Source organism: Schistocerca cancellata, chromosome 3 (genome assembly GCF_023864275.1).
Source record: "Schistocerca cancellata isolate TAMUIC-IGC-003103 chromosome 3, iqSchCanc2.1, whole genome shotgun sequence".
Lineage (NCBI taxonomy): Eukaryota > Metazoa > Arthropoda > Insecta > Orthoptera > Acrididae > Schistocerca > Schistocerca cancellata.
The window spans coordinates 792,028,353-792,044,426 of NC_064628.1; the positions used below are offsets into that span (position 1 = coordinate 792,028,353).

The window sequence follows — 16,074 nt, forward strand, 5'->3', positions numbered from 1 at the left end:
TAGAGAAGGTATTGAGTGGCAGACAGTCACATTGGTAGAAGACTGCTAGATATTACTTATCTGTCAGACTAAGCTCCTTGTCAGATGCTGAGACAGAACACACAGACATTCACAGATGCCTGAAGATGACAATGGCCACCCCCCCCCCCACCCCCACACACACACAGAGTTACATTATGCTGGATAAATACACAATGTAAGGACTGCTGTTAGGCAGTTAGACTTGGTTAAGGGGTTCTGTCAGGAGGGGCAGGTGCAGGGAAAAAAGAGGAGCTAGAGGATGTGGTTGCACCAGGTTAGCAGCAACTGAAGCCAGGAGGATTATGCACCTGGACTCAATCTCTGTGAACCCCCTCCACTCAAATCCTCTTCCCAACTGTTGCCCCTTCCCCAGTTCTATATCTCCCTCCCAGTCCACTCCCCCATGTCAGTGTCATCATATGCTGCATGAATTCCCCTGCTCCATTGTCCATGTGCTGCATTCCTATCATGCACACCTTCTGTCTCTCCCTCCCACATTTTCCATCTCACACAACTGCTGCCTTCCTCTGCGCTATTATCCACCCACCCCAAACCCTCCCTCACACTCCATGCCTCTTTGCTCCACCCACCCACTCCTCTCTCTCTCTCTCTCTCTCTCTCTCTCTCTCTCTGTGTGTGTGTGTGTGTGTGTGTGTGTGTGTGTGTGTGTGTGTGTGTGTGTGTGTCTCTGTGTGTGTGTTTACTCTAGCTCAGAAAAGGTTTCATTCATCAAAACACTAGTGAAGTTTTGATTTCTGTTGTTTGGTTGACGATGAATGAACAGAGAGTTTTTACCTTCACTACTAAATTATTGATGTGTGTACCTGATATGTTCCAAAATGCCATGCATAAAAATGGGATTTTCTGGTGCTCCTACCTCAGGTTCTATTGATGATAAAAAGATAGGGTCAAGTGTTGTAGATATCCCTTGTGCTAGAGACAATTTTGTATACCCAACAGAAAGTTCATCCTAGAGTCATTATCCTACAGTACAGGGTCAAAGTATGAATGTTACACAGGTCCTCTTGCTTAAGCAAATGGAGCAAATCAGTTGGTTCTTTTTGGTTTTATATGGTCTGAGCTTGATAGAACTTATGGAGAGGCACTATTAGTTCATGGGTAGTTCTGTGGAAAATCCCACAAAAAGGATTTTTTTACTCTTATTTTAGGCATTGCCAGCAGACCAAAACCCAGCCCAGGATTCCAAGATGGCTATGCACAGCAAATGACTGAAATTTTTTTATATATTCCTGAGATCATAATCTTCAGCAACCTTGAAAACTTTCTTGACATCTTTGCCCATTTCCAACATACAGAGGTTACCCTATTTCTACAAGTAAAATCTGGCTTGAGGCGAAATCTAAATAATAAATAACCACAGCAAATTGCTCAAATTTTAGCAGTATATTCTCTCCCCAGTTTCAAAAATCTTTATCCGTTGTTGAGAAACATCCTAAAATTTGTTTTTTGGGAACCAAAACTCAGCTGCAGTTTTTGAGATGACTCTGCACAGCAAATAGCTGCAATGTGTGTGTGTGTGTGTGTGTGTGTGTGTCTGTGTTAGTAAGAGCCTGATCTTGAACAACCTCAAAAATTTTCTTCGTATCAAAATCCGTTTCTGATATACAGAGATTGTACACATAAAAATAGGTGTGAGGTGAAAATGCAGTTTACAAAGTGACTTAGGATGGAGAAATATACTGTAACGTGTCTCTGTTATCATCTGGGAACCCCATGTTGTAGTACTGAAGCGCATGCAAAATTTTTTTGCAAGTAGAATCCGGTCTGAGTGTATAATTAGTTCGAGTAATACATTTCTTTTCATAATGGTTACTTGGCGTGCTGCAGCAGGAAAAAGAAGGGAACAAACTGAAAAATGCTCCTATCAGAGCACAAAAAATGTGAATATTTTCCGGTTTATTTAAAAGACTGTCTGAAAAGTGGGTACAACTACCTCATTCTACCTTCCTCAGTACCTTTAAGAATGTTACCAAAAATTTTGGCATGCAAACATTTTCACACTTTCTTCCACTGAGAGAAGAGGACAATGACTGCAGCAGAACGATGGAAAAGTAATAAATACTGGAAGATGTGAGGCAATACTGACCCTACGACTTGTCTTAGAAGATAGATTAAGGAAAGCCAAACCTACATTTCTAGTATTTGTAGATGTAGAGAAAGCTTTTGACAATGTTGACTGGAATACTCTCTTTCAAATTCTGAAGGTGGCAGGGGTAAAATACAGGGAACGAAAGGCTATTTACAATTTGTACAGAAACAACATGGCAATTATAAGAGTCAAGGGGCATGAAAGGGAAGCAGTGGTTGGGAAGGGAGTGAGACAGGGTTGTAGCCTATCCCTGATGTTATTCAATCTGCATATTGAGTAATCAGTAAAGGAAACAAAAGAAAAATTCAGAGTAGGAATTAACATCCATGGAGAAGAAATAAAAACTTTGAGGTTTGCTGATGACATTGTAATTCTGTCAGAGATAGCAAAGGATCTGAAAGAGCAGCTGAGCAGAATGGATAGTGTCTTGAAAGGAGGATATAAGATGAACATCAACAAAAGCAAATGAGGATAATGGAATGTAGTCGAATAAAATTGGGTGATGCTGAGGGAGTTACATTAGGAAATGAGATGCTTTAAAGTAGTAAATGAGTTTTCCTAATTGGGGAGCAAAGTGACTGATGATGGTCGAAGTAGAGAGGGTATAAAAGTTAGACTGGCAATGGCAAGGAAAGCATTTCTGAAGAAGAGAAATTTGCTAACTTCGAGTATAGATTTAAGTGTTAGGAAGTCTTTTCTGAAAGTATTTGTATGGAGTGTAGCCATGTATGGAAGTGAAATGTGGACAATAAATAGTTTAGATGAGAAGAGAATAGAAGCCTTTCAAATGTGGTGCTACAGAAGAATGCTGAAGATTAGATGGCTGGATCACATAAGGTATTGAAGAGGTTCGGGGAGAAGAGAAATTTGTGGCACAACTTGACTAGAAGAAGGAATCAGTTGGTAGGACACATTCTGAGGCGCAAAGGGATCACCAATTTGGTATTGAAGGGCAGCGTGGAGGGTAAAAATCGTAGAGGGAGACCAAGAGATGAATACACTAAACAGATTCAGAAGGATGTTGGTTGCAGTAGCTACTGGGAGATGAAGAATCTTGCACAGGGTAGGGTAACATGGAGAGCTGCATCAAACCAGTCTCTGGACTGAAGACCACAACAACAACAACAACAACAGTGGGCAGTGGATGTGTTATAGAAATTAGAAAGAGGAAAGGAGACAATGGCACTGTGAGAGAAAGAGAGGGCACCGTGGTATATTAGCAGTAAGAGAGAGCAAGAGGTAGACAGTTACAGTGAGGGGAGACTGTGGCAGTATGACAGAATGAAGGGAACTGTGGCTGTGACACAGAAGACAGTGGGAGGGAGAGACATAGATAATGACAATGTGTTGGGCTGGATGACTGAGTGAGAACAGGGAACTGGAAATGGATAGGTATGAGCGACTTACAGCAATGGACTAGTGGGTATGTGTGCGTTAGAGTTAGGAGAGCTTGTGTGAATTTGAGGTGAGCTGCATGTTAAAAAATGCACAAATATGAGATTTTCACTCTGCTGCAGAGTGTGTTCTCATATGAAACTTCCTGGCAGATTAAAACTGTGTGCAGACCAAGACTCGAACTCGGGACCTTTGCCTTTCGCGGACAAGTACTCTACCAACTGAGCTACCCAAGCATGACTCACGCCCAATCCTCATAGCTTTACTTCTGTCAGTACCTTGTCTCCTACCTTCCAAACTTAACAGAAGTTTCCTGCGAATCTTGCAGAACTAGCACTCCTGAAAGAAAGGATATTGTGGAGATATGGCTTAGCCACAGCCTGCGGGATGTTTCCAGAATGAGATTGTCACTCTACAGAAGAGTGTACGCTGATATGAAACTTCCTGGCAGATTAAAACTGTGTGCCGGACCGTGACTCGGACTCAGGACCTTTGCCTTTCGCGGGCAAATGCTCTACCAACTGAGCTACCCAAGCATGACTCACACCCCATCCTCATAGCTTTACTTCTGCCGGTACCTTGTCTCCTATCTTCCAAACTTCACAGAAGCTCTCCTGGTTCACAGGAGAGCTTCTCTACCAGCTGAGCTACCCAAGCATGACTCACGCCCCATCCTCATAGCTTTACTTCTGCCGGTACCTTGTCTCCTATCTTCCAAACTTCACAGAAGCTCTCCTGGTTTTGAATAAACAGGAACATAGTCACATTTTTTTATTCCGATATGAATATATTTCTGGTTGCTTACATTCTGCCAGAACTTTCTGTGCCATATGTAGAAGAACTTAAACCAATAGCTCAGTAATATTTAGCAGTATTTTATCAATGTATCTGTTTGCCACTTCCTTGTATATTGTTAATTTATGACTCATTAGTCTCACATATTTTATAGTCTTCAGGTATTATTTTAATGCAATGTTAAGTAAATTTCTGAGTGGCGTAAAATGGTGCAAATACATGTCACAAGAAAATACAATCATCAAAATTATAAATGAACTGAAAATATATATGAATAGAGAATATCTTTTTACCAAATAGAAAGACAGAGAATGACATAAAATGCTAGATTTCAGAACCAGGTGTTCTTACTTCCATCAAAAGAGAGGTAATTGGATGATAAGAGACTGTAAAGACTTGAGGAGATCGAAAAAGTCTCAGGAAAAGTAATATAGATAGTCATCTTATTTTTCGCTTTCATCCTATTTACTCCCTTTGACCCATAGTCATGGATGACTTCCTCTTTTATCTTTTTATATTTTTAAGCCTTATCAGTCTCTTTTTTGTCCAAGATCCTCTCTTCTGCTAGCAGAAGAAACTGTCAATCTTACTATGTGTTTACAAATGCTGGTGCTAGGTGAAAAGTCCACATTATAGATAAAATATACCCAGGAATTATCATAGTTTGTAACTTGGTCTCAGTATTGGTGATCATTGTTTACTGATGACCCAGCACTGTGCATAACATATTAACAAGGACAGGCAACTGCATGAAGACTGAATTTTACATTATGTATTTTCCCATATAAAATGCATTTGTGTTCTAAACTAATGCTTATTTTGCTTCACAGGTAGATGCATATGGAACAGTCCAGCCACATACTCTTATTAGACAACACCTGGATTACAGTCACTGGTATGATCGTACAAAACTCTCATTAAAGGACATTCACAACTGTCAATATGTGGCATGTATGAATCCAACTGCTGGTAGTTTTACAATCAACCCACGTCTTCAGAGACATTTTTGTGTGTTTGCTGTCAGGTATGTATTTCAACTAAATGCCATCTTTTCTCTAAAGGTGCATCTTGGTCATATCACTTATAGATAATGACATGAAAATTGTTGAATTCAGCAGTGAGTTTTGGAAAGATCTGTGTTAGGAGCTAGTTAATTTTAGAAAACAATCAAGAAGTTTGGAAATTGTGAAAATGAATTATGTTAGATTTCTTTTCAGTGCATTTGAACAGCATCATAAATAATGTGTAGAGAGTATTAAAAACAAAATACAAATCCACTCATCAGAAATTATTTCATAGTTCTTTCATACAGTAATATTTAATTGTGTTAATTCTGCAAAGTAACTAGGTCAATTTTCATTTCAATCTACACAAATTATATTATAAATAATTTTAGAGTGTATTTATAATGAAATATACAATTCACTGTTTTTATTTTAGCATACCTTCATATGGTAATATATAATTTTTATTACATAAAGGTCTGTAAAATATAGTTTGTCCTTTAATACATAACTGCAAATGTGTTTCTATTTTTAACATTTAAATTTAACAATAATTAGCTGTACACACATTTTCAAGCCTTTCTAATTGTGTTATATGAATTACTCATTCAGTTTTATATTGTCATCTGTTGGGTACTATCTTAAATTTCCATATTTGCTGAAGCATTCCTTACATATTACATTCCCTGATTATTGTATTTTCTGTTTTGTATCTTTGCAGTTTTCCCGGGACCGAATCACTCAACACAATTTACCAATCAATATTGTCACAACATCTAACAGATCCAGATTATCGCTTTCCGTCAACTGTTTGGCGCCTCACTGTCAATGTAGTGTCTGCATCACTGATACTACACCACAAAGTAGCACAGGTCTTCCTTCCAACAGCTGTTAAATTTCATTATCTCTTCAATCTCAGAGATTTGTCAAGTGTATTTCAGGTATTATCTCTTGATATTTATGTTTTTTGAACTGTTATTGTTGCCATTGCTGCAAAGTAAAACACTCAGATCAAACCTTGAAAGGGATTATCATTGTAGTTTTAATATAATTTGTGGTAGGAACACCTGCTTGACATCTCCCAAAACTTGAAGGACTGTCAGTGTTAACAGACATGTAGACAAAAATAAGCCAACTAAACCACTGACATTGAAATTTAAGCTAGTTCCTTCTTTAGAAGCCAGACACAGGTAATGGAGACACACTGCAAGAAAGAAGGCATGAACTTATTGACACTTTGTGTATTGCCATGCCATCTTTTAGCCCTGACCAGATTGCAAGTTGTGTTGCAGTACCATTTCATTAAGCTTAGTTTTCCATAATCTATATTTTTTGACATTTTGATACCAACATGTAGAGCATCCTCAGAATATACACCACACAAATTTTCTTCAAATTCAAATACATTTTTTCAAGTTGCTCTTTCTTGAGTGAAATTTTTAGTGCAATTTGTATTAATAGGCTAAATTAAACCAAAATATGCATTCTGTTATGTGGTCACATCTTTAAAAACTGTCAATATAATTGATTCAGAGATAATTAAGTTTTTCAATTTTCTTCACACCAAAGCCATAGTTGAGCTGCTGCACTAAAGGCATATAGCAAGAGTTTTTGTAGAGCTATAGACTGAGATCGATATTGAGGAGTGTCAGGTTTTCGTTGCATTGGTGAGACACTTCGTGTGTGTAGAACTTATAAAACAAAATCACTCATGGCTAGGACCAGTCAGATGGAGTTTTTGCACACTCATATTATGAGTGGTACTAATGAATGAATTAGCTCTATTGAACTGAGCAATTTTTCAGACATTTGCAAAGGTAGAGACTGAATTCACTCTAATGTGGCATTTTATTTTTGTGCAGAAATGTTTGAACAGATATTAAAATGTGTAAAATTGTGTTTCATTTATATAAACAGTTAACACATACCATATCACACTGAATTATCACTCAAATGCACAGCATCAAGGTAATTAACAAATGTAATAACTAACTTCTTAGTTTCTTAAGGCCGCTCTTCTTCATATTTTATTATTTAAAATGAGCAAAATTCTCAACAAATAATGTAATTTTTCTTATTTACAATTTGGTTTGTTGCTAGTGTGAGTCCTTAAATTGATTTATTGTATGGTGCCTAAAAGTATTTGGCACTGCAGTTCTGTTTGCAGCATTGTTCATCATATCCCTTGCAGAAAACATAAATTAATTTTGATGCTATTTATAGGGGCTTCTGTTCAGTCAAGGAGATTGTGTGACTGCACCGACTGATTTGGTCCGTTTGTGGATGCATGAGACACAAAGAGTTTATGGGGACAAGCTCACAGATGAAAAAGATATCGAAGCATTTGCAAAAATGCAGCTAGACATTGTGAAGAAAAATTTTGAGGTATGAAATATTTTCTGATTATTTTTAAATAGATATGAAAATAATATTCTCAAAAAAAAAATTGTGAACCACCAGTATATTGCAAATATGTGTGGACTCAGATTCAAAGGGTTCAGAGAATGGTAAAATAAAACTTGTCACTAAAAAAAATTTTCACTCTGCACTGGAACATGCACTGTTTTGAAACTTCCTGGCAGATTAAAATGTGTGCCAGACCAGTACTACTTTCTTCCATGAGTGTCACAAGGCATGCAGCAAAACTTTCGTGAAATTTGCGAGATAAGAGATTAGGTACTGGTAGAAGTGAAGCTGTGAGGGCAGGATGTGAATCATGCTTGGATAGCTCAGTCAGTGAGAACTAGCCTGTGAAAGGGAAAGGTCCCAGTTTCAAGTACTGGTCTGGCACATAGTTTTAATCTGCAGAATTTTTTTGAAAAAGTATCTAAACTGTGCAATGAAGATAGTGTATGAAGAGTGTTTCTTTATGACAGTGCACTGTAAGTTTCAACTGGTCACAAGCAAGTTCAGTCAGGTTCATGTTAGCAGATAGTGCAGCCTGTACCATTCAGTACATTAATGCCTCTTGGAAGAATTTGTTAGTGAGGTGGGAGCTGTGTGGTTATGCATTATCCTCATGAAAGATGAACACATTGTGGACATGTTGATTGTATTGCTGGGCAGTTTATTTATTTAGCACCTATTTTATCAAAGCATGATACAGGAGTGCCCTTGTGAGTCAAACTGAGGAGCTGCTTGATTGAGAAGTAGTGGCTCTGGTCTCGTAAACTGACATACAGTCAGGAGAGCATTGTACTGACCATATGCCCAATCATATCCGTAACCAGTGGTGCCTGTGGGCTGAGGATGACACAGCAGCCAGTTGGTATCATGTGGCCTTCATTGCCTGTTCAGGCAGAGTTTAGTTTAGTTTATGATATAAGACTTGTTATAATACAAGACAGTATAAAATTCAACATATAAGTATGTACAAAATATAGACACATGTATATAAGGGTGTGCTAAGAAAAATACTTCCAAATTTCTTATTTTGTTCTCAATATTGGTTGAGATATTACTTGTAATGCATATTACTCAGTCGACTTTACCACTTCGCTGACACAAGTTACAACTGTCTGCCACTAGAGGACTCCAAATTGTAATGTGTAACATTGCATTATGTAATATAACCATGTCAGTGCATGAGAAACATGGTGCTGTAATCCAGTTTCTAACCACAGAAGAGTTCATCCACACATTGAACACCCTTCAGCATGACAATCCCAGACTGCACATGAATGCTGCGACATCTGCACCAATCCGACGTCTTGGGTTCAGTGTCATTAATTATCCTCCATACAGTTCTGTCAAGGCCGTATCCAACTTTCATCTGTTTCCAAAACATAAAAAGCACCTTTCAGGACTTCACTTTCATAGTGATGAAGTGGTGCTATAAGAGGTCAGTTTGTGGCTATGTCAATAAAGTCAAACATTCTAACGTGATGGTATCAACAAACTGGTCTCTTGTTGAGGGAAATGTGTTCATCGCCAGAGTCACTATGTTGAGAAATAAATATATAGACATGAAGAATAAAGATGTATAATGTTAATAATGTTTGTTTTATTTACAAAGCTTTAAGAGTATTCTCATGAAAATTTGCAGACATTACTTTCCAGCATGTCCTCGTAAGTTAACATTACATATAGACTTATAGCTTCCTTGTCAACACACAGTTCTGTTATATTCTCCTTGGGGTACATAAGTGCCATAATTTGTAGGTAGCAGGCATCAGCTATTGTTTTTCACCATAGGCAACCACTACAACACACATCTTAAATAATTTATGTCTCATGATAGTGGTTAATGTTCAAACGATGTTACTGTGAAACTTCCTGGCAGATTAAAACTGTGTGCCCGACCGAGACACCGAACTCGGACCTTTGCCTTTCGCGGGCAAGTGCTCTACCATCTGAGCTACCGAAGCACGACTCACGTCCGGTACTCACAGCTTTACTTCTGCCCGTACCTCGTCTCCTACCTTCCAAACTTTACAGAAGCTCTCCTGCAAAACTTGCAGAACTAGCACTCCTGAAAGAAAGGATATTGCGGAGACATGGCTTAGCCACAGCCTGGGGGATGTTTCCATAATGAGATTTTCACTCTGCAGCGGGCACACAGTTTTAATCTGCCAGGAAGTTTCATATCAGCGCACACTCCGCTGCAGAGTGAAAATCTCATTCTGGATGTTACTGTGGTTGCCAACTTCCCTAGCTGACAGCCTTTCTTGCAATAAAATGACAATATTGCATGGTCCTGGGTTTAAATGACCCTTTGAGGCATGCTAACTGACTGAACAATATACACAAGCTGGAAAATCCCATTTACAATTGAGACAAATTGCCCTCCTCTGATTTGCTTTGAGAATGCAGCTTTATTTTTACCTGCACTACATAGATGGCTGTACATTGTGATTTTGTCAAAAGAGTAATTGAAAATAGGTTTATGGTATTGAGAAAATGCAAACTAAGTCAGTTATAAGGGTGATACAAAACATTTTTGAGAAGTTTAGAGGGTAGCTGTACTTGCCTGAACTGCACACAGTGCTGAAGTAGACTGTATGTAAAGTTATTTACATGCTATCTTGTCCCATATGTCTTGACAACGACAATGATCAGCTTGTAGTAATTAATTTTTATAATGAACATTTCACATAATATAAGAGCGATTTACTAGAGTTTTTAAAGTGGCTGTACAGACAGCTGACTTGGCAACCTTACAGTGTAATGGTTACCGGAGTCTTACTGACATAGTAACTTCACATTTTAACTAGTAAACATTGATTTACTAATAACAAACTGACTGTACTGTTTAACAGTGATTGCAAACCAATAACTGAGTGCCTGAATTGATTGGATATTTGTCTACCACTGACTCTTGCTTTGTCCATAACACCCATGTAAAGATGCACATATTACAGAAAATTACAAATTGCTAAAATACTAAGCTAATCTATTACAAATATTAACATAAAAGATGGAAAATGAAAAGGAACAAAGATATAATAGGTAGTGAAGTAAGTTTGTTTAACTATTAACTGTATAATTATATATACTGCCAAAGTATTGGCACTACTTTATGGGAGTTCAGTTTAATGTGCACAGCGATTCCCAATCTTTGCGAAAAAGTGAAAAAGTTAACTCTTCAGATTGGAATAATTAACAAACTGACAGATTATTTAAGTAAAAGTACATATTTTCAGAAACAGAAAAAACAGGGCTCCGAAACTGTGTGACTGGATTTTGGAAAGAAATACATTTTAAGATTTCCAACATTCCAAAGCATGCAAATTTAGAATACAAATAACTTTTGAAATACAGAGGTTTTTGAAAAGTAAAACATTTGTTGAAAAGTGGAGAATGAGAGATTTCAGATGGGTTCTTATTTTAGAATAACTGTCCATGTCGTAAGGCCAGACTCGTACTACACTTGTTAGAGGACTATCATAGTGAACTAATGTTGATTTCTTGTCCACAAAATTCACCTGACCTGAAACTGGTGGAACACATCGAGGACACTATTGGGATCCAGCTCTCCACGCCCTAACCAACAGCCTGTAATTTATGGGTATTGCATGATCTGAGCATAGAATTCGTAAATAACTTTTAGCAAGATGGAATTTTGAAGTGCGCATTGCCCCACAGGTATCGTAAATCATCAATATTTAAATGGGATGTTTTTATATGAAACAACGTACTACTGTTGTTGATCATCTTTACATTGTACAGTGGGTAATGAAGATTGATGAACTGATGCCTGAATAAGGATTTAGTAATTTTGTGTAACTATCGTATATGTACTGCTAATGAAAGAACATTAGAGAAATATAATTTTGGCATCAGGTGGGGTATAACAATAAGCAGGATAATCCCACCTTGCTCTGTTACAAATAGTTTTATAATTTCAGAGAATTTCTCTGATTTCTTCCTGAAAATAGGAGGAACAGAGTCAAAATGTAAGGTGTTAGGTTCTGAAAGTGGTGCAATAAACAATAATGAACCAGAATACTGTGAACAGCTATTTAATAGCACTTTGGTGCATATATGGAATGCAATACTACAGTGATCTGTGCACTGGCCAAGCAGTTCCCATAAATTACAGGCCGGTGGTTAGCGGGTGCAGACCTGGATCCCAATAGCATCCTAGGTATATTCCAACAGTTTCAGATCAGGCAAATCTGTTGACCAAGACATCAACATGAGTTCACTATGCTAGCTCTGAGACAAGTATATCATAATTCTGTGCTTATGACATGGATAACTATCCTACAGGAAGATCTCACTGCCAACGGAGAATACATGAATGGATGCGGATGGTCTGCAGTAATGTTCATAGGTGTCATAATGCCTTTAGTTACTACAACAGGTCCCACAGAATCCCAGGTAACTGTCCATCAAAGTGTTATATTTCCACCACTGGCCTGCGTCCTTGGCAGAGCCTGTGTTCAAGCAGCCATTCACTTGCACGATGGCTTATCCAGATGCAACCATTGACCTGGTGATACAAGAAACATAATTCATCCAACTAGGTGACATGTTTCCACTGATTCTCAGTCCAGTCTTGATGATCCCATGCCCTCTGCAATCATGGTTGGCAATTTTGTTGAGCAAGCATGGGAACACATGTTTGTCATCTGCTGCACAGCCCCATTATCAGTAATGTGGGCTGTACACTGTGCTCCGAATAACTTGTACCATCACTAGTACTATTCTGTTGTAAGATGTGCCACAGATTGTCACCTATCCTGGTTTACATGGCCAACAGACCTCCTATGACCATGTTCTGTGATGAGGCAGGAATGTCCAACAACTTGTCACATACTCAGTGTTACCCCATCCTTCAACGACTTTCCATAAATGCTCACAACAAAAGCACAAGGACAGCTAATCAGTTTCACTGTTTTTGAGATGCTTATCCCCAAATACTGAGCCATAACTGTCTGCCCTTTGTCAGAGTCAGTTGCATCAGAGGATTACCCCATTTGCAGCCTATATCATTGCTAGAAGGATTCCGCAGTCCTCATAGCTCCACTTGGGTACTTTCCTTACCACATCATGTGCCACACTGCCACCAGGAAGTGATCAAGAATGATGTTTTGGCTCACCAGCATGATTATCTGAAAATTAAATTTGAATGCAAATGAAGTAGTGCACTGAAAAAAATCAGTGTATGAAGAGGATAAGTTATTAATTTTATGTAATGTTTTTGCAGTATTCATGCCACATCATCAAACATAGAGAAAAACTCAAGAATTTGATGACAATTCCCTAAATTTTGTTGAGAAAAATTGACTGTTGTAACTGCTGCTGTAATTGCTTTATATAATGAATAACCACCCTGTGATATGTTGACATGCATCATTATGATGTCAGTTTGTCTGCTGAGAGCAAGTGAGAGCATAATTCTGACAGTGCAGACATTGTGAAAGAAGAAGAAGAAAGTCTTGAGTGAGGAGTGAAAAGAAGAAATAAAATTTGATGAGGGATGACAAGAGGAAGAGGGGAAGAGAGAGACAGCAGAAAGAGGGCACAGAAATATAGAAAAAGTTTGGCTTTTTTAATGTTTATGGATTCATTCATTTCTTTGCAGGCTTCAGATTGTTTCCCTTTCCATATTTCTCACTAGAGCTGGGTAGGAACAATTATAAAAAATTTCCAAAATCTTAAGGTTTCGAAAACTTCTCAATATTTACAACATTGACAAAAGGACATATTGCTGCTTACCATAAAGATGAGGCATAAAATTGTAGACATACACAATCAAAAAACTGTTACACATTGACCTTTTGACTGCAGCTTACTTCAGACAAGAAAACACATTCACACAAGGAAGCCCATCTTACCCACACTTGACCATTATTTCTGGCCACTCCAGCCAGAATACAACTGTTGAATGAAAGCAGCATTCCAGAGTGGGTTGGGGAAGGGGGGGAAGGTATAGCAGGATATGGGTGGAGGGACATAAGGGCACTGTCTAGCAGAGCATGCATGGACTATGCAATGACAGGACAAGGCTGTCAGGTGCATGTATGGAAGCGTTGGGAGAGGGAGAAGCAGGGAGCAGAAAAGGGGAAAATACCAATGGGTGCAGTGGTAGAGAGCGGTGCACAATGAGTATGAGGGGACATGAGATCGAAGGAGGTGATAGGGCAGACAGAATGGAACTGTTGGGTAGAGTGTATGAGAACAGTAGGTTACCCCTCTGTCCTATCACCTCCTCCCAAGGCATAACACTCACCCTTATTGTGCCCCACTCTCTATCAATGCACCTACTGCCTTTTCCCCTTTTCTATTCCCCAAACCTGTCCACCCTTTCCCTAACAGCTTCCCAACACTGTTCCTGACAGTGTTGCTCTGAAGCCATCTAATCCCTGCATGCTCTGCCAAACAGCACTCATATTTTCCCCCCACCCATACTCTACTACCCCTCCCCTTTCTCCAATCTACTCTGGATTGCTGCTTTTGTACAACGTAACAGTTAAATTCTGGCTGGAGCCACCAGAGATAGTGGCCATGTGTGTGTGTGAGATGTGCTTGCTTGTGTGAATAAGTACGTTTGCATTTCTGAAGGAGACTGTGGCCAGAACCTCAATAGGTAACAGTCTTTTCGTTGTGCCCATAAGCAACTCAAAGTGTCATCTTTATGGTGAGTAGCAGCCAATCCTTTTCATAATATTACACTAGTTAACAAATTTAAACTTTTTTCTGCATCTGGTTTGTAAATGGGTGGATTTACCTAATTTTTGGGTTCTGAATACACTGGTAAAATCAGTTTTTCTGTATGATGTCACATTTCCTAGATACACAGCAGAATAAAAAATGGTAATAGCGAAAATTGACACAATTAAGTTAAACAAAGATATACTTTCAGAACATTTGACATCAATACTATTTTGTATGTATATGTGGGCATTATGCCAATAAATGGTCCAAATTAGTTCAGAAGATATTTTCACCATTAATCGTCTTTGGTTTTTGAAAAATGTGACGACAGAGCTCTTCTTTTGTTTGCCTTTTCATCACTCTCCCTAGCAAGACCCCAGCAGTAGTCACTCATCATTGATGGGTTCCAATGGGCTTGGTAACGGTGTTCCATGGTAACAATGTCTTGGTGAAAGTATTCACCATGCTCATCACTTACAGCTCCCAAATTTTCTGGTAAGAAATCAAGGTGAGAAAGTAAAAAGTGAATTTTAAGTGACATCCTACACCCCATGTTTTTATAGTTGTCCAACAGATCATTCACAATGGTCACATAGTTTTCTGTTATCCAAAAAGCCCTTCCAATTGCTTTAAAAGAAGACCAGACAGCTAATTGGACATCTGTGGTTTTGGTATCAACGGTTTGATCTTTCATCAATTTTCTTATCTGTGGTCCAACAAATATACCGTCTTTCAGCTTTGCCTCACTTAATTTGGGAAACTTTTATTTTAAGTGATTGAAGGCATCACCTTCTTTATCCAGAGCTTTTACAAAGGTCTTGATAAGGCTCAACTTGATATGAAGGGGACGCAAAATGATTTTATTGGGCTCAACCAATGGGGTATTGTTAACATTTACATTTCCTGGAACATATGACTTCCTTATAGCTCATTCCTTGACTGTATAGTGGTTGTTGCTGTCATGGCTGCCCCAAAGGCACAAAAAGCAGCAGTATTTCGTGATTTCAGCCTGTAAACCTGTAAGGAGTGCAACAACTTTTAAATCACAGCAAAGCTTCCATTCATGATCCTTACATTTGATTGCCTGTAGCAGCAAAGCCATGGTTTCATAAGTTGCTTCCATGTCTCCTGTGTAAGCTAAAGGTACCAATGGAAATCCATCACCATTATGCAGTAGTAATGATCAAGCTGATTTTACTGGAGTCAATAAATAGTTGCCACTCCTGTGGATTATGTTGTACACCTAGCTGCATCATCAGACTATTGACATCTCTACATACACACATTGATTCTGCATATCAAAATATTGAGCAAGGGAAGTACCTCTTGATCTGAAATAGGAAATTGTTGTCCCTGGAGCTAGAAGGTTCCGTTGTTGCAGTCTCGACACCAAGACTTCAGCTTGCTGTTTTGAAAGTTTTAGATTGTGAACCAAATCGTTCAATTACTTTTAATTAAAGAGCTGAGGCGAATTGTCTTGATATTGAGGGCAGTATACTTCTATATGTTCAGTACTTTCTGATTCACTTGACATGGTGTCTGGTTCCATGGCTTACAAGTTACAGACAGAAACAGGCAACCCCTCATCATGGGGCACAGGCAAATGCACTGAAGATACGTTTGGATACTTTATTTTATGTCCAGTTT

General features: G+C 38.5%; 1 protein-coding gene across 1 annotated transcript in view; it reads left to right on the plus strand.

The window, feature by feature from the left end:
• Positions 1–16,074, plus strand: part of LOC126176568 (dynein beta chain, ciliary) — a 790,269-nt gene that overhangs the window by 487,545 nt on the left and 286,650 nt on the right. Inside the window, exons 49-51 of the mRNA XM_049923728.1 lie at positions 5,152–5,345; positions 6,047–6,266; positions 7,549–7,710. Of these exons, the coding sequence (XP_049779685.1) occupies positions 5,152–5,345; positions 6,047–6,266; positions 7,549–7,710 (576 nt within the window). The remainder of the gene's footprint in view (positions 1–5,151; positions 5,346–6,046; positions 6,267–7,548; positions 7,711–16,074) is intronic.